Source organism: Bos indicus x Bos taurus, chromosome 12 (assembly GCF_003369695.1).
Source record: "Bos indicus x Bos taurus breed Angus x Brahman F1 hybrid chromosome 12, Bos_hybrid_MaternalHap_v2.0, whole genome shotgun sequence".
NCBI classification, from domain to species: Eukaryota; Metazoa; Chordata; class Mammalia; order Artiodactyla; family Bovidae; genus Bos; species Bos indicus x Bos taurus.
In genome coordinates this window covers 83,630,092-83,643,646 of record NC_040087.1, presented here as the reverse complement: position 1 = coordinate 83,643,646, position 13,555 = coordinate 83,630,092, and the positions used below count along the sequence as shown (strand labels likewise).

General features: G+C 42.7%; 1 protein-coding gene across 2 annotated transcripts in view; it reads right to left on the bottom strand.

Annotated features, from left to right (window-relative positions):
- The window catches only part of MYO16 (myosin XVI), a 519,236-nt gene that overhangs the window by 246,402 nt on the left and 259,279 nt on the right, over positions 1-13,555 (bottom strand). For both annotated transcript variants that reach the window (XM_027557960.1, XM_027557959.1), the window contains exons 12-15: positions 12,897-12,962; positions 10,993-11,120; positions 8,849-8,954; positions 2,177-2,294 (exon numbers count right to left, since the gene is read on the bottom strand). In XM_027557960.1, coding sequence (XP_027413761.1) covers positions 2,177-2,294; positions 8,849-8,954; positions 10,993-11,120; positions 12,897-12,962 — 418 coding nt within the window. The remainder of the gene's footprint in view (positions 1-2,176; positions 2,295-8,848; positions 8,955-10,992; positions 11,121-12,896; positions 12,963-13,555) is intronic.

Here is a 13,555-nt window from a genome sequence, read left to right as displayed (position 1 = left end):
AGACTGTCAGAAGGACTTCCCGGGTGGCTCAGATGGTAAAGAGTCTGCCTGCAACTCGGCAGACCCAAGTTCAATTCCTGGGTCGGGAAGATCCCCTGGAGAAGGAAATGGCAACCCACTCCAGTATTCTTGCCTGGAGAATCCCATGGACAGAGGAGCCTGGTGGGCTACAGTCCGTGGGGTCGCAAAGAGTCGGACTCAACTGAGCAACTAAACAATGAGTCCGTCAGAAGCCACTTAGTGCGTCTCTATCTTGGCCATGGGAATACCGACTCAAGAACAAGCTGCATCTCCTCCAAGGGAATCCTGTAGAAACCCTAGCGTCCAGCTGTAGTCGGGTTGGGTTAGAACCACTGCTTCCAGATGTCAGGGTCTGTCGGAACTTCCGGGGAATCCTGTTGAAGATTCCCAGTCCTGAGGTTCAGGGTGGATTATGAGACTGCAGTTCTAACAAGCTCCCTGATTACACTGGGTACTTATCTTTGGGTCCCCTGGAGTGACAAGGGGCTGGAACATGGGGCCTCTGGAACCCCCCGAGCTCCCAGCTTCTGTGGCTCCAACCCCTGATGCCTGAAAAGGTCAGGAGGAATTAATGCTCCTAAATGAAGTGATCCCTTCACTTGGAGGGATGTTCTGACTGGGTTGTCACAAGCAAAGCTGTGAACACAAGAGTCTGATGCTTAAGACATTTGTCCTCTGAGGTTTTCCTAAATTGTAGACCTTCAAGTAGAGCTCTTAGCCATGGATTAAAAAATCAAAAACAAAACAAAACAATTTTCCTATTGCAAAATTTAAACCTCTAACTTTAACAGCTAAAATTATCTTTTCCTACTCCTTTTATGCATTTTTTTAACCAAATTTCATTTAGCCATAATGGGATTTAGACATACGATAACTGCAAAATACAGGCTTGTTGTTCTTTAGTCGCTAAGTTGTGTCCAACTAGGTGTGACCCATGGACGGTAGCCCGCTGGGCTCCTCTGTCTGTGGGATTTCCCAGGTAAGAATACTGGGAAGGGAGTGGGTTGCCATTCCCTTCTCCTTCTCCAGGGGATCCCGACCCAGGTATGGAAGCAGCATCTCCGCTACTGGCAGGCGGATTCTTTATCATCGAGACACCTGGGAAGCAGAGAATACAGGTTATTTGTTTCTAAACTTTGGTCAGAAGTGACCATCGTTTCCTGAAAGGAAGATAGGGTAATTCAAAATGCCAAATAAAATCGGTCTACTTAAAAGGTCATTACAATTAGCAATTGTTTTCATGCCGACCGCTGTTACAAAATTTTGAAAATTAATATTTCTTCCAAGTAGATTCAGGCACTCTATATACAGTTGTATTTATGTTACTAATTTGCATATATACTCTTTTGATTTGAAAGATATAAAATCATGTTTATTTTAAATTAGTTGGGTTTTAAACAGGAACCCCTAGTTTAAAATATACATTAAATATATAAATAAAATTAGAAACAGTTCAGTTTGGTTTAGTGGAGTGATTATTTTGATTTTTTGACTTGTTTTAATCCAATCATTTTAAAATACAGATTCACTGTTCTTAAAAATAGATTTCAATGTATGTTGCATGAAGGAATTATATACTCAAGTTATATTTTATTTTGATTATTTTAGTTTGTTTCTCTGTTTGGCAAGTGTGATTCATTTCAACTGGTTTTGGTTTGGTTTCATATCATACAGTTTGTACAAACACTGCTGTAAAAGGTTCACCTTACATTTCAGAAGAGTTTTCAATTTGCAATCATTTCAGAACCATGACTCGACACCCTCGATGTGCACACTGAGACACTACACACACACAAGTGCATGCGCACCATACACACACTGTATACAGACAGTACACACACACGCACGCATGCACACATGTGTGCACACACACGCGCGCGCACACATGTACACACGCGCACACACATGTACACACATGTACACACATGCACACACGCACGTGTGCACACATATGTATGCACACACACGTACGCACATGCGCACACACACGCACGAACACATGCACACACACGTACGCATGCACACACACACGTGTGCACACATGTGTGCACACACACATGCACACACATGCACCTGTCACTGTTGCTGCCATGCTCAGTGTGTCTCTGGCCCCTTCCTGTAGCTCCTGAGGCCTCCTTGTTAATTGTACACTTACCTCCAGTTAAGTGCTTTTTCCTCTCACAGAACTGTAGCTCAAAATACTTTATGAAGCAGCTGGACAGGTCATTAAGAGTGGTCCTGGCATGTCCAAATGCTTCTAAGATGCTCATGACCTGTAGAAAAAGGGAAACAGTTACTGTGCTAATAATGTGCTTAAATAAAATGGGATGATTATAGCAAAGAGACAGGAACACTCCATCAGCTAAGAGGTCATTGACTGCCCATACGACACAATATTGCATTTTTAAGGTCACTCTTCCCTCAAGTGCAAACTGTTAATGTCCTTCGTCCCTACGGGTAACTAGTGGTAACAAGATAGTGATGCACAGAGCACACGACTGCCTTCCTCACACTACCCTCTCAGGGTAAGTGGAGGATGGCATTCTCTTCACACACACACATACATGCACACACACACACCTGCACACACACACACAACTCAGCACGTACTGTTGGTTTTTTCCAACTTAAAAGTGCTTCAGTAGCTTTGGAAGGAGGAATTAAGAGTTTATATATGCAATGATCAGAATTTCTTTTAAACATAACATGTTCACTTACACATCTGTTTACAACCCGCTTTTTGACTGGCGAATAGGTACCATTCTGCACCCACCCCCCGGGTCACCCTCCCACACCCTGGTTTCACTCCACGCCAACCATTCTCCCCGTAGGAGCAGGAATTAGAATTCTAGATGAAGCCTTGGACGCAGTGTGTCTCATCGCAAGGTGCTACTACAGAGACAGCTGTTTGCAGCTTTAAAGTGTTGTTACCACAGACCCTCAGAAAACTCTGGCCTCTGAAATTCTCTCTTGACGTATATCCTTAAAAATTGACTATAGAACTAATGCTATTCTTTTCTCACAATTAATTGTACCTGTGATAATTAAAATGCTCAATATTCTCCAAGCCAGGCTTCAGCAATATGTGAACTGTGAACTTCCAGATGTTCAAGCTCGTTTTAGAAAAGGCAGAGGAATCAAATTGCCAACATCTGCTGGATCATCGAAAAAGCAAGAGAGTTCCAGAAAAACATCTACTTCTGCTTTATTGACAATGCCAAAGCCCTTGACAGTGTGGATCACAATAAACTGTGGAAAATTCTGAAAGAGCTGGGAATACCAGACCACATGACCTGCCTCTTGAGAAATCTGTATGCAGGTCAGGAAGCAACAGTTCGAATTGGACATGGAACAACAGACTGGTTCCAAATAGGAAAAGGAGAATGTCAAGGCTGTATATTTTCACCCTGCTTATTTAACTTATACGCAGAGTACATCATGAGAAATGCTGGGCTGGAAGAAGCACGAGCTGGTATCAAGATTGCCAGGAGAAATATCAATAACCTCAGATATGCAGATGACGCCACCCTTATGGCAGAAAGTGAAGAACTAAAGAGCCTCTTGATGAAAGTGAAAGAGGAAAGTGAAAAGGTTGGCTTAAAACTCAACATTGAGAAAACTAGGATCATGGCATCTGGTTCCATCACTTCATGGCAAATAGATGGGGAAACAGTGGAAACAGTGTCAGACTTAATTTTTTCTGGGCTCCAAAATCACTGCAGATGGTGACTGCAGCCGTGAAATTAAAAGACGCTTACTCCTTAAGGAAAGTTATGACCAACCTAGCTGCTAAGTCACTTCAGTCATGTCCGACTCTGTGCAACCCCATAGAGGGCAGCCCACCAGGCCTCCCCCGTCCCTGGGATTCTCCAGGCAAGAACACTGGAGTGGGTTGCCATTTCCTTCTCCAATGCATGAAAGTGAAAAGTGAAAGTGAAGTCCCTCAGTCATGTCTGACCCTCAGAGACCCCATGGACTGTGCCTTCCAGGCTTCTCCATCCATGGGATTTCCCAGGCAAGAGCACTGGAGTGAGGTGCCATCGCCTTCTCCGATGACCAACCTAGACAGCATATTAAAAATCAGAGACATTACTTTGCCAACAAAGGTCCGTCTAGTCAAGGCTACGGTTTTTCCAGTGGTCATGTATGGATGTGAGAGTTGGACTGTGAAGAAAGCTGAGCGCTGAAGAATTGATGCTTTTGAACTGTGGTGTTGGAGAAGACTCTTGAGAGTCCCTTGGACTGCAAGGAGGTCCAACCAGTCCATCCTAAAGGAGGTGTTCATTGGAAGGACTGATGTGGAAGCTGAAACTGCAATACTTTGGCCACCTGATGCTAAGAACTGACTCACTGGAAAAGGCCCTGATGCTGGGAGGGATTGGGGGCAGGAGGAGAAGGGGAGGACAGAGGATGAGATGGTTGGATGGCATCACTGACTCAATGGACATGGGTTTGAGTAAACTCCGCAAGTTGGTGATGGACAGGGAGGCCTGGCGTGCTGCAGTCCATGGGGTCGCAAAGAGTCAGACACAACTGAGTGACTGAACTGAACTGCGATAAAGAAGACGACCAAGCAATGCTCTCGAAAGAATGAAAAGCTGGAAGGTTCAAAAGTATTTTTCTGGATCTTTCAAGATGTGCATGCCTGCTCAGTTGTATCCAACTCTTTGTGACCCCATGGTCTGTAACCCACCAGGGTTCTCTCTGTCCATGGGATTCTCCAAGCAAGAATACTGAGTAGGTTGCCATACCCTCCTGCATGGGATCTTCCCGACTCAGGTATCGAACCCCCGTCTCTTGTGTCTCCTGCATCGGCAGGTGGATTCTTTCCCACCGCACCCACCAGGGAAGCCATCTTTCAAGGTACTGACAAGCTACATGCAGTTCCTCCATCAGCCACAAGAGGGCCACAATAACACCTTATTGATACACCGAGTGGTGGTTACAATTTCTGATGACAGTATAAGAATTTTATTCTAAATTTTAAAATTTTGCAGCTCCTCTTTAACTTTCTGGATACTGCTCTACTAAGGCATTGAATTCACCTGGAAGTATTTTATATTGTGAAAGATTACAAAACAACATTAATTCTAATCACAGGTCTAAGTACTAAATAAATGTTGGGCAAACAGTGAAATATATGAAAGTGTCTGTTTTTGAAGTTTGAACTTTTGGAGAGAAACAATGAATCCTTACACAAACTCTGTGATTTAGGTCTCTTTGCTGATGCTAAGTCTCGTCAGTCGTATCCGACTCTCTGCGACCCCATAGACAGCAGCCCACCAGGCTCTCCGTCCCTGGGATTCTCCAGGCAAGAATACTGGAGTGGGTTGCCATTTCCTTCTCCAATGCATGAAAGTGAAAAGGGAAAGTGAAGTCGCTCAGTCGTGTCCAACTCCTAGCGACCCCATGGACTGCAGCCTACCAGGCCCCTCTGTCCATGGGATTTTCCAGGCAAGAGTACTTTATAATAACCTAAATTTAAAGATCACAACAGTGCGTTGTTAGCAGTAATAGCAGAAATATTTCTGAAAAATAATTTGAAAGAATACTTATGATGGTCCTATATTTTCCCTTTTCCCCAACAACTTAATATGAAATAAATATATAGCAATATTATACTGTAATTATATCACATTTAAACCTTTATAGTAGTTCCTTCAAATAATCGTTTTAAAACTCATAAAAAAGAATCTAATAAAATTTTTAAAGTGTTTTTTGGCTTCTAGTTACATTGGCATTGGAGAAGGCAATGGCACCCCACTCCAGTACTCTTGCCTGGAAAATCCCATGGACAGAGGAGCCTGGTAGGCTGCAGTCCATGGGGTCGCTGAGCAACTGAGCGACTTCACTTTCACTTTTCACTTTCATGCATTGGAGAAGGAAATGGCAACCCACTCCAGTGTTCTTGCCTGGAGAATCCCAGGGACGGGGGAGCCTGGTGGGCTGCCTCTATGGGGTCACACAGAGTCGGACACGATTGAAGTGACTTAGCATAGCATAGCATAGCATAGCATACATTGGCATTGTATCTGCTAATACACTAATTTTTATTATAATAGAAAATGAATATAAAAGGTAATTAATGACATGCACCTAGAAAGGAAGTATGCTGCTGCTGCTGCTGCTGCTAAGTCGCTTCAGTCGTGTCTGACTCTGTGCGACCCCATAGATGGCAGCCCACCAGGCTCCCCCCTCCCTGGGATTCTCCAGGCAAGAACACTGGAGTGGGTTGCCATTTCCTTATAGGGTAAATAATTCAGTGCATGTGCCTTGGAATAAGAGACACCTGCCCTCAGACTCCAACTCTGATAATGACAAATGCTATAACCTTGAGCAAGTTTTGTAAATTTCCAAACCTCATTTCTTTTATTCTAAATAGAACAACTCAGTGATGATCAGAGTCCAGTGTATGAAGTGTTCAGCCTGGTGCCTGTAACATGGTAAGTATTCAACAAACAGCAGAATTTATTTTTGCTTTTGTTAATAATAGTAGAGAACAATTATATTGAACATTATATTGTACTGACTATGTGCCAGGAACCATATATATATATACACACACACACACACAATTATATATACACATACATGAATGTACATTTGTATGTATATCTGTACATGTATGTCATTATATGTAAAATTATATATAACTGTAAATACATACATACATACATATGTATGACTGTATATGCATGTATGTGTTTATTACATCTTTTAATCCTCACAACTAGAGTCTCCATTTTATAGAAAAGGAAACTGACAAATCTAGAAAATTTCCCAAGATTGAAAACTTATAAATAGTGGAGCTGGGATTAAAACCTGAGTGATGTCTTGGGTCGGTGTGTTTAGTCACTGTAACAGAATAACAGTAAAGATATACAAGTGACAAGAGCCGCTGAGCAAAATATAAACATATGCATGTCTTCACTGTGCAGGGCTGACCCGTGATTCAAGAGTGAACTGAAGCAATGAGTGGTATTGTTTCATCTTTTATCATCCTCCTGGCCAATAGGTGGCACCAAACAAATGTGTTAAGAGAAACACTGCAAAAAAAAAAGCAAATTGATACTGCTCTGCTACTGCTACTGCTGCTAGGTCTCTTCAGTCGTGTCCGACTCTGTGCGACCCCATAGACGGCAGCCCACCAGGCTCCACCGTCCCCCGGATTCTTCAGGCAAGAACACTGGAGTGGGTTGCCATTTCCTTCTCCAATGCATGAAAGTGAAAAGTGAAAGTGAAGTCGCTCAGTCGTGTCCGACTCTTTGCGACCCCATGGACTGCAGCCCACCAGGCTCCTCCGTCCATGGGATGTTCTGCTACTCAACTTTAAAACAAAATAATGAGAAGACTGTGTCATAATAAAACTTTAAATAAAAATACAGGCAAGGGGAAATACGTATTTCCTCAGCACTCACTGACTCACATTTTATTGGCATGATTTGTTCCTATTTATATTGGAATTTTTTTCTATAACATGTTTGTGGTTCTGCCATTAAAAGCTGTGCCATATTATTACGGTAGTAGGTAACCAATTGGCCTTTCTAAAAGTAAAGACTTGTACCCTCCTCAATAAAAGATAATGGCTTAATCAGGGCGACCCCATCACTCTGCTCTGTGCAAAGAGTTGCTCAATAAATGTTGATTTAAGGAACTTAAATGGGATTGAATGTCTCAAAGTTGAAACTCATTTGGACCAGAATTAGTGAAGAAAAGTCCCAGGCAATGGTGTTTTTTCCCAAAACATGAATTTCATGTGCCAATAAACCTACCGGCGTGGAAAGTCCCTGTTTCCACAGCTTGAAGTTCAAATACAGGGACTAGAAACAACTGCTGTTCTAGCTGATCTCAGCGGTTTTGAAGTTGCCAAGGGAAACACAAGCCATGTCTGTAGCGACAGGACTCAAAGCCACACTACTTTTCCCAGGTTGGCCCAAAATGTCAGATTACTTTGAGCTGTGCTGTAGAATTATGCATGTGCCTAGTGTACAGATCAAGCGTAATAAATGGCTGTGAGTTAACGTCGTGAAGGAACACATATGATACCACAGATACACTGCAGAGGGATTTATAGTATGTTTTTTGTAAAGTGAAAAACTGAGAAGAGCTTCTCCTTATAATCTGATCAACATGCTAACAGAACTTGCTAGAACAGTGTGAAGACAAGAGAATCAGACTACTTCAGGGGTCTTCTTGAATACACTGAATTTTACTATGTGAAATTGGACCCCTCTCTGAGCTGCCAACAGGCTCTCAATCAGCTTTCAGTGATTCCCTACAAAAGATGCTTATCTGGTCAATCCCCACAGATATATCCTATGTACACCCCAAACTGTCTCTTTATCAGTAAAAGTAATCAACTCTAATTATATTACATATTTTCAGCTCAACTGTTCTGAGTGAATACAAAAGAGAATGTCCACAGTATATTAAAATACACACAAGAAAACAAAGCTCAACCTCAACAGTGTTCATTTGCACAGAGCCTCCATCTTTTTTCCTTTATTTTCACAAATTTTGACCAACTTATGGTTAAAGTGAAGTCAAAGTCACTCAGTCATGTCCGACTCTTTGTGACTCCACGGACTTTAGCCCACCAGGCTCCTCTGTGGGATTCTCCAGGCAAGAATACTTTCCCTTCTCCAGGGGACCTTCCCGACCCAGGGGTGGAACCTAGGTCTCCTGCATTGCAGGCTGATTCTTTACCATCTGAGCCACCAGGGAAGTCCTATGGTTCAACTTAAAGCCTATGAAGATGTCTCCCCTTCTATTTGCAGTCAGGTTTTTCCGATCCCATCATAGTCTCTAACTGAAACCAGTGACTTACATGCTTAAGTTTGGAATCGAATATAGGCCTGCTGGAGCCAGACCTGCAGGTGAGGTGTCTCATTATCTGCTTGCTGGCTTCAGACTTTCCAGATCCTCTTTCTCCACTAAAATAAGACAGAAAAAATATACGTTTACTGTTTTGGCAAATATAGTAAAAAAGGAACCAGACAGTAATTCTCAGATGCAAAGAAGGTAAGCTAACTTTCAACGAGAACATGCCATCGTCTGACTTTCCCACTTGGTTCACTCATTAGTGAAAATGCAGAAAGCCGCGCGGTAGGGAAGACAATCTAGGGAAGCTACACATCAGCACAAACACCAGTCTTGAAAGAAGAAAGAAAACGCCTCAACCGAGCATCACCAGATCCCTGCGGTCCCTGATTTGCTCTTCATTTCTTGACCCTTGAATGAAAAAAATGTTTTTTTTTTTCTGAGTAACGAGTTGATACATGGCATCATTAGCCTTTAAAGATGTCCCAAAGGAATACTCGTTCTGCGGAAAATAAAGAAATCTTACTATTGACAGAAGAACAATCCCATGAGCAAGGGCATGTAGAAACAAGCAACTTCTTCACTGATGGAACATGCTTGGCACTGGGAGCTCTATAATTGGCAGGTTCCCAAAAGATGTCATTGGCTCTTCAGAGCTTCACTAAGAACCACAATTTTTGACAAGAATTAAGTGCATTCAGTGAGAGTTTACTTAAGGCCGTGGATTTGTGACAGTCATTTTAGGCTGGGGGTACCTCCGAAAGCCCCCTGAGGTGAGCCGCAGGGGATGAGCATGGCCGTGAGTGTGGGCAGGGGGCACTCAGGCTCCGGAGCGAGACTGCTGGACTCACATCCCAGGGAGACCCCACACTAAGGAGCTAACCCTTCTAACACTCAGCCCTTGACACATAAAATGACAGCAGTAACACTGGTCATAGTAACACGCATCCTACAACGTCACTAAAGCGATGGACAAGATAACACGTGGACGGTACCTAGGGGAGGGCCTGACACCAGCAACTCTCAAAAATATTGGTTGTTATCACTGTCAACACAACTACACACTCCTTGCCATCTCCCTTTTTTTTTTTAAGTTTCCCTTTTTGTCTAAGCAAGACCAGGACCAGGAAACCCAATAGATAAAGCAGATAAAAGCAGCATTTCTTGGCTCAAGAATGCCAGGGTCCCCTAACTCCCACTTGGGGGACCCTTCAGAGCTGGTATAAAACCACCACTCAAAGCTATTTTGAAACCACATGACCAACGTCTGCCACACGCCGGTCTGACCGTCCATGGGACTCTGATGGGGTTAATAATATAAAAGTATATACAGAAGTGCTTATTTACAGATTTAATGTTACTTGGGTTCTTTCCAGGGTTCCCTCTTCACTCTTTGATCTCGCTCTGACTCAGGCTGTGCAAAGCTTTATTTACATGTTTAGTCTTCAACTGATGCTATTGAGGATAACTATGCAAAGACAGGGGTATTTATGGATGTCTCCCTCTCAAGGAGGTGTAGCCTGATATACAACATAATTCTCAACTGTGCTTTGATACCTAAATATTTATTTAATTCTCTATCAGTACACACTCACATTTCACCCTTACTTCTTATGATACACTTTTTTTTTTCGCTCCAATGTAAATGACCCTCCTGAGCATCTTGACATTTAGGAGCTAACACTGCCATTGCATTCCAATAAAAATGACTTTGGGTGTATAATTCTGGTGACATGAGCCAAGGTAAATGCCTAGAAGCAGCTGGGAAATTTCACCTCTGCAAGCTGCTGCATGGTGTCTCGCTCAGCACCACATTTTGGAGAAAGGTGGAATACTAGTCGCGGGCGCCCTTCTTTCCCTGTGTTTTCTAAGATTTGAAAGCAAGGCGCTCTGGTTCTAAGACATAAATCTTCAAAATGAACTGAGCTTCAGGTTAAGTTTGTTGAAATATTCCAGCCACACCCGGGGCCGTTTGTAATAACAAAGATGTTTCTCCTCTGTAGCGAGTCAAGTGTACCCCCTGCAAAGACTTACAGGGACACAAACCGATGAGGAAGTCAATAAACATAAAGCAGAAGAAATGTGGACAGGTTTACTGCCAAGCTCCCGGGGCACAGCCGAGCCTGGGGCTGGGGCGGGTGAAGGGCTCACCTGAGGACGAAACACTGAGGTCTCCGCTCCTGGAAAAGCTGGTGGAAGGCTCTCTCCGCGCAGCAGAAAATGTGAGGCGGCAGGGAGGGGTTGGGCTGCCCAGTACTGCTCAGGTACAGCTCAGAGACCTGGAGAACAGGGCCGGCACCTCTGTCAAAAGGATTCAGGGTCCTTTGCCCCACGAAGACACTGATACATTTCCAATACACAAAAGCACATAAATCTCTAATCTTGAGTCTCACTTGTAAACACAAACCATTTGTGCAATGATGCCCTCCTCAGCACATTTTAAGCATCTCTAATGGTGGTTCCGTCTGGTCAAAGCTATAGTTTTTCCAGTGGTCGTGTATGGATGTGAGAGTTGGACTATAAAGAAAGCTAAGCACCGAAGGATTGATGCTTTTGAACTGTGGTGTTGGAGAAGACTCTTGAGAGTCCCTTAGACTGCAAAGGGATCCAACCAGTCCATCTTAAAGGAGATCAGTCCTGGTTGTTCTTTGGAAGGACTGATGTTGAAGCTGAAACTCCAATATTTTGGCCACCTGATGTGACAAACTGAATCATTGGAAAAGATCTTGATGCTGGAATGATTGAAGGCAGGAGGAGAAGGGGACGACAGAGGATGAGATGGTTGGATGGCATCACCGACTTGATGGACATGAGTTTGAGTAGGCTCCAGGAGTTGGTGATGGACAGGGAGGCCTGGCATGCTGCTGTCCATGGGGTCGCAAAGAGTTGGACACGACTGAACGACTTTCACTCAATCACTTGATCCCATACAGATCAGTACAGAGTGTTGTGGAGTTCCCTCTTCTACATGGTGGGTCTTTATTGCTTCGGGCATCTATTTTATACACAGCAGTATGCCCATGTCCTCCTCTCCTTCCTCCCAAACCTTCTCCTCCTCCTCACCCCGCTTCTCCTTCATCTTCACCTATAACCCCCAAAATAATATGGGTAATTCCTTTTGCTCTAGTCAACCCTACTTCCATACATCTGCAGACAGCCCAGGGGTGGGACTGGGGTCGGGCTGGGTGGGATGAGGAGAGTGGGCATGTTTCAGGGCAGCTTTAAAGCAGCAGTGGAACTGACTTTTGCTAAGAAGAGAGGAGGGTTGGGTGGTGAGGGACCCTGTTTTACCCAAAAGTATTTCTGTGCTAATTCTTGGTTGATTCGTTGGGAGTTCAGAGACAGGAATGTCTCTCTCCCTCTCTCTTTCCCTCCCTGCCTCCACCCCACCTCCAGCATCTAAAGGGCATCCTTGCTTCAAGAACACAGGCTTCCTCCTTTCATCTCCTGCTCCCCCACCAAGGATTCTGCTTCACACTGGAGGCAGCCTGTGGTTGCACAAGAAAAAGAGTTCCCACGACGGCATTTTGATTCCAAAACACTTGGCAAAAATCATACTGTGCTTTCAGTTGCCTGGAATACTTTTTCAAAAGCAGCTTCTCTTTTAATTTTGACTCTCATGATTAAAGCTGGAAAGGCTCGGAAAATGTGTAAAGGCAGCACCGTCCTGTCTGATCCAATTGCCTAAACATCACAGGGCTCTTCTGAAAGTGTTCAGAGAAGAATTCTAAACCAACCGACCTTGAACTAGTCAAAAATGCATGGGAACACAGAGTTAATACAATATTTGATTTTAGAAGTCTGTCTAGGGACCACAGTCATAAGAACCACACATGACAACTGCAAGGGACTCTTTTGATAAAATAACATTCCTTTTCAATATTTTCTCAAAAGAAAATAAAGTCACTATTATGTAACCACTCAGGGCAGAATTTTCTGAGAAGCTTGATTTTACTTCCAGTTTTGCTTTTTCTTCTTAATCATTTGACACAATAGGTATGTCTAGAAAGTGGTTACTCTACATCATTAAAGGACATTTAAAATTTTATACTCACCATGGTGGAATAAATTGGAATCTCTTTGAATGGATTAACCAGCAGGAGAATGTCCCCAATAAAAGTCTATTAAATTGAAAGGATAGAAATTGTTATTGGACCATATAAATAGCACTTTTAAAGTTAAATATTGTATAATTTTTAAATCACTGAGAAAACTATAGAGAATAAATAAAAATTACACTTTAACATTTTGTGAATTGTTTTAAAAGTTTGTAAATAAAAAGTCAAATTCACATAAAATTAAACCAATAAGCTTGTCCCACTGAACACACAAGTGAAATGACTATCTTAAGTAATTAATTGAACACATGGATGAAATTTTGAAATAAGTAATTACCAAGTGGAATAATTAACTCACATTGAACACTATTACCAAGAACTGCACAATGTATGTTCATTTAAATTGAACACCAGCCAGTTCCAGTACGTTTAAAGGGTTTGAGTCACATAAAGTGCATTCTCTGATCACGGATTATGATGCAAATTAACCATGGATAGCTAGAAAATCACCAAATGTGTGGTGATTATACATTTGCAAATAACCTATGAGTCAAAAAGAGAAATCACAATGCAAATGAGAAAACATTTTAATTATGATATATCATAACATGTGAGATGCTACTAAAGATACACTCGATATGAAATTATTATTATTA